The sequence below is a fragment of the Lagopus leucura genome, unplaced genomic scaffold, assembly GCF_019238085.1.
Source record: "Lagopus leucura isolate 7727_CA_CO unplaced genomic scaffold, USGS_WTPT01 32637-0_obj-0_obj, whole genome shotgun sequence".
Lineage (NCBI taxonomy): Eukaryota > Metazoa > Chordata > Aves > Galliformes > Phasianidae > Lagopus > Lagopus leucura.
Window position 1 is genome coordinate 1 of NW_024963258.1, and position 4284 is coordinate 4284.

Genomic DNA, 4284 nt, shown 5'->3' on the forward strand with positions numbered 1-4284 from the left:
TGGGGTCAGCAATGGGGTCAGCAATGGGGTCAGCAATGGGGTCAGCATTGGGGTCAGCAATGGGGTCAGCAATGGGGTCAGCAATGGGGTCAGCAATGGGGTCAGCAATGGGGTCAGCAATGGGGTCAATGGGGTCAGCAATGGGGTCAGCAATGGGGTCACAGCATCTGTCACTAACAAGGTCATTAACAAGGCCATTGATAGTGCCATTAACAAGGTCATTAACAGGACCATTAGTAGGGCCATTAACAGAGCCGTTAACAAGACCATCGATGGGGCCTTTAACAAGGCAGTTAGCAAAGCCATTAATAGGGCCATTAATGGGATCATTAAAAAGGCCATCAATGGGGCCATTAACAGGGCCACTAGTAGGGTCATTAACAAGGCCATTAACAAAGCCATTAATAGGGCCATTAATGGGATCATTAACAAGGCCATCAAAGGGGCCATTAACTGGGCCATCAATGGGGCCATTACCAAGGCCACTAACAAGGCCATCAATGGGGCCATTAACAAGGCCATTAAGGAGACCATTAATGAGACCATTAACAGGGCCATTAACGAGGCCATTAATGAGGCCATTACCAAGGCCATTAGTAGGGCCACTAACAAGGCCAATAGTAGGGCCATAAGCAGGGCCATTAACAAGGCCATTGATGGGGTCATTAACAGGGCCATTAACAAGGCCATTAGTAGAGAAATTAATTGGGCCATGACAAGGCCGTTATTAAGACCATTAATGGGGCCGTTAACAAGGCCATTAGTAGGGCCATTAATGGGGCAATTAACAATATCATTAATGGGGCCATTAACAAGGCCATTAATGGGGCCATTAACAAGGCCATTAGTAGGGCCATTAATGGAGCAACTAACAATATCATTAATGGGGCCATTAACAAGGCCATTGATGGGGCCATTACCAAGGCCATTAGTAGGGCCATTAATGGAACAACTAACAATATCATTAATGGGGCCATTAACAAGGCCATTAATGAGTCCATTACCAAGGCCATTAGTAGGGCCCTAAGCAGGGCCATTAACAAGGCCATTGATGGGGCCATTACCAAGGCCATTAGTAGGGCCATTAAGGAGGCCGTTAACGAGACCGTTAACAGGGCCATTAACGAGGCCATTAATGAGGCCATTACCAAGGCCATTAGCAGGGCCGTAAGCAGGGCCATTAACAAGGCCATTGATGGGGCCATTACCAAGGCCATTAGTAGGGCCATTAAGGAGGCCATTAAGGAGGCCATTAAGGAGGCCATTAAGGAGGCCATTAACAGGGCCATTAAGGAGGCCATTAAGGAGGCCATTAAGGAGGCCATTAAGGAGGCCATTAACAGGGCCATTAACAAGGCCATTGATGGGGCCATTACCAAGGCCATTACCAAGGCCATTAGTAGGGCCATTAAGGAGGCCATTAAGGAGGCCATTAAGGAGGCCATTAAGGAGGCACCTGGTCGTCGTGGATGTCCTTGAGCGTGTAGCTGACGACGCTGATGCCCATGTTCACCAGGTCTGATGAGGCCACCTTGAAAACCTGCTCGGAAAACTTCTGCCGGTCCTTGTAGATCTCCGGGGGGCGGGGCTATGCAATGGGGGGGGGGGCTCCAAGGAATGGGGCCGTGCAAAGGGGCGGGGCTATGCAAAGGAGGGGACTCACAGAAAGGTAGTGGTGCAAAGGGGGCGGGGCTATGCAAACAAGGGGACTCAAAGAAAGGTAGTGGTGCAAAGGGGGCGGGGCTATGCAAACAAGGGGTCTGGGAGGAATGACGCAGTGCAAAGGGGCGGAGCTATGCAAAGGAGGGGGGTCTCAAAGGAATGGGGTGGTGCAAAGGGGGCGGGGCTATGCAAACGAGGGGCCTGGGAGGAATGACGCAGTGCAAAGGGGCGGAGCTATGCAAAGGACGGGGGTCTCAAAGGAATGAGGTGGTGCAAAGGGGGCAGGGCTAAGTAAATGAGCCAGGGCTTCACAAAGGAATTGGGTTAGGCAAAGGCGTGTGGCTATGCAAATGAGCTGGGGCTTCTCAAAAGAGAGGCTATGTGAAGAGGGCGTGGCTATGCAAATGAGACCTCACGGAGATAGGGCTATGTATGCAAAGGATGCATGGCAAGGCAAACCAGGCATATTCATGCAAATACAGCACAACTATGGGTCTGGGTGTGATTATGCAAAGAGGGTGTGGTTATGCAAATGGCCATGTGCCTATACAGAAATGTGGGGTTTTTGCTGTGTGTGGCTATGCAAATGAAGCTGTAGATATGCAAAAGAATTGGCACTGCTAAGTGGGTGGGGCTATGCAAATCAACAGGGCATCCCAGTGCCGTGGTTGGCAACGGGGGCGTGGCTTCCAGGAAAGGGGCGGGGCTTCATGGAGTGTGTCCAAAATGGGCGTGGCAATGGGGTTGGGCTATGAGGGGCGTGACTTATGTCAGTCATGAGGTTAGGGGTGGGGCTTCTTGGGGCTGTGGCCAATCACGGGGCAGGGCTTATAGCAGTGGGCGGGGCTTACAGCGGCACTGCCTCCATCGCAGCTCAGAGCTGCTGCCAACGCTTAGGGCTGCTGGGGGAAACGCACCGGCTATGTGAGCATGGCCTATCGGGGGGCGTGGCCTATCTCGGGGGGGGCGTGGCCTCCTCACCTCCACCGTCATGTGGGCCATGATGGCCCGCTGGTGGCCCTCCAGGGTCTCGAGGGCGATCTGGGCGATCTCACTCTCCGATTTGCCCAGGAACATCTGGCAGGCGGCCGCCAGCATCTCCTTGTTCTGCCCCTGGATCTTCACCTGCACGCGGTGCCCGTTTTAAGAGGGCGCTGCCTCCGCAAGCCGCCTCTTGCACGGGTGGGGCCCACCGGGAAAAAGACCCTTCTGTTACTGATGCGTCCCCGCATAAAAACGGCGCTGAGAGTCAGCGGGCGTTGCCCCTTTAAGAGCGCTCTGCTTTCTCGGTGGGCCCCACCTCCGCGGGGCCGCTTTAAGACTACGCCGCGTCCCAATGGACGCCGCTGAGTGACATCGCCCTTTTAAGAGCCGCTCCGCCGCAGCGCCAGGCGGGACCCACCGCGGGGTGAATTAAAAGTGGCAATGCGGGGTATCTGGGGATACCGGGGGGTACCGGGGATACCTGGGCGATGCCGGTGACGGAGATGGGGACCCCGTGGCGCGTGTAAACCTTCTCGCTCCGCACGTTGAGGGTCAGAGTGTTCAGGGAGATGCTGCGAGAAGGGGGACGGCCGCCACGCGTCACCCCTCTGTCACTCTGCTGTGCCCCAAAACCACCCCACGTCCTTCCATCACCTCCAGCCCCCCCACGGCCCCCCAATCCTCTCCAGTCCCCCTACGCCCCCCCTCTGTCATTCTATGTCCCCCCACGCTCCCCTACACCCCCCCATTCCCTCCTTCGCCCCCCCAGATCCCCTCACGCCCCCCCGCCCCGCTCACCGCTGGATCTGCTGCAGACACGGCACCACCAACACCCGTCCGCCCGCCACCATCACGGGGGGGCTGCGGCAGAACCCTGCGGGAGGGGTGGGGGAGGAACGCGGCGATGCGGGGTGAGTCCCGGAGCGCCGGTTCCGCTACCCAGAGCTGCTGGGGGAGGGTTGGTTTCCCACTCACCCGACACCACCATGGCCTCGTTGGGGCCGCAGGTGAAGAACATGGCGGTGGGGGCGCGGGGACGGCGCCCGGTGCGCGTGTGGGAGGGGGCGCGTGTGGGACCCCAAACCCCCAGCGGGGATCTGCCGAGCTCCGCCCGCTGCGGCCTCGCCCGCTGCACTTCCGGCAGCTCCGAGCCGCACTTCCGGTTTCCCTTTGCCGCACTTCCGGCAGCTCCGAGCCGCAATTCCAGCCGCTCCGAGCTGCACTTCCGGTCTCCCTTTTCCACACATCCGGCAACTCCGAGCCGCACTTCCGGCCGCCCTTTGCTGAACTTCTGATTGACCCGGAAGTGCACTGCGCCCCCGCCCCGAGATGAGGGCAGAGACCCTAAAAGCGGTCCCCAAAGTCTCCAAAAATGCTCGGTTGGCCTCAAAGTTCCCTCAGGAGCCCGCGGGGCCGGGAAGGACCCCCAGCTGCCCTTCGTGCCCCCAAAATGATCGATTTGTCCCCAAACTGCCCTCCAAGTCGTTGGTCACAGCAACGCGGTGAAAACCGTGCGAAATGAACTCAGGCCCACTTGGCTTCGTCGCTGCCGCCCACCAGAGGGCAACCGGGGGCCGTTTGGGTCCAATTTAAGAGATTACGGTTAAATTTCTGTTCTGTTTTTCCGGCAGTATGGGG

At 57.3% G+C, this 4284-nt stretch overlaps 1 protein-coding gene across 1 annotated transcript; it reads right to left on the reverse strand.

The window, feature by feature from the left end:
* Positions 1 to 1416: 1416 nt before the first annotated feature.
* LOC122191048 (flotillin-1) lies at positions 1417 to 3775 on the reverse strand. The gene is made up of 5 exons (XM_042891237.1): positions 3622 to 3775; positions 3445 to 3520; positions 3128 to 3218; positions 2645 to 2787; positions 1417 to 1577 (listed from the first exon to the last, which is right to left on the reverse strand). The coding sequence occupies exons 1-5, from the start codon at positions 3662 to 3664 to the stop codon at positions 1445 to 1447; spliced, it is 486 nt and encodes a 161-aa protein (XP_042747171.1). The 5' UTR covers positions 3665 to 3775; the 3' UTR covers positions 1417 to 1444.
* Positions 3776 to 4284: the final 509 nt, after the last annotated feature.

What these genes read in the sequence shown, in the direction of transcription:
- LOC122191048 (XM_042891237.1), bottom strand. Translation starts at nt 3,664, where the DNA reads ATGTTCTTCACCTGCGGCCCCAACGAGGCCATGGTGGTGTCGG. An exon ending in TGTCTGCAGCAGATCCAGCG is followed by an intron (nt 3,219 to 3,444) that starts GTGAGCGGGGCG and finishes CCCTTCTCGCAG; the next exon opens with CATCTCCCTGAACACTCTGA. An exon ending in ATGGCCCACATGACGGTGGA is followed by an intron (nt 1,578 to 2,644) that starts GGTGAGGAGGCC and finishes GCCCCGCCCCCC; the next exon opens with GGAGATCTACAAGGACCGGC.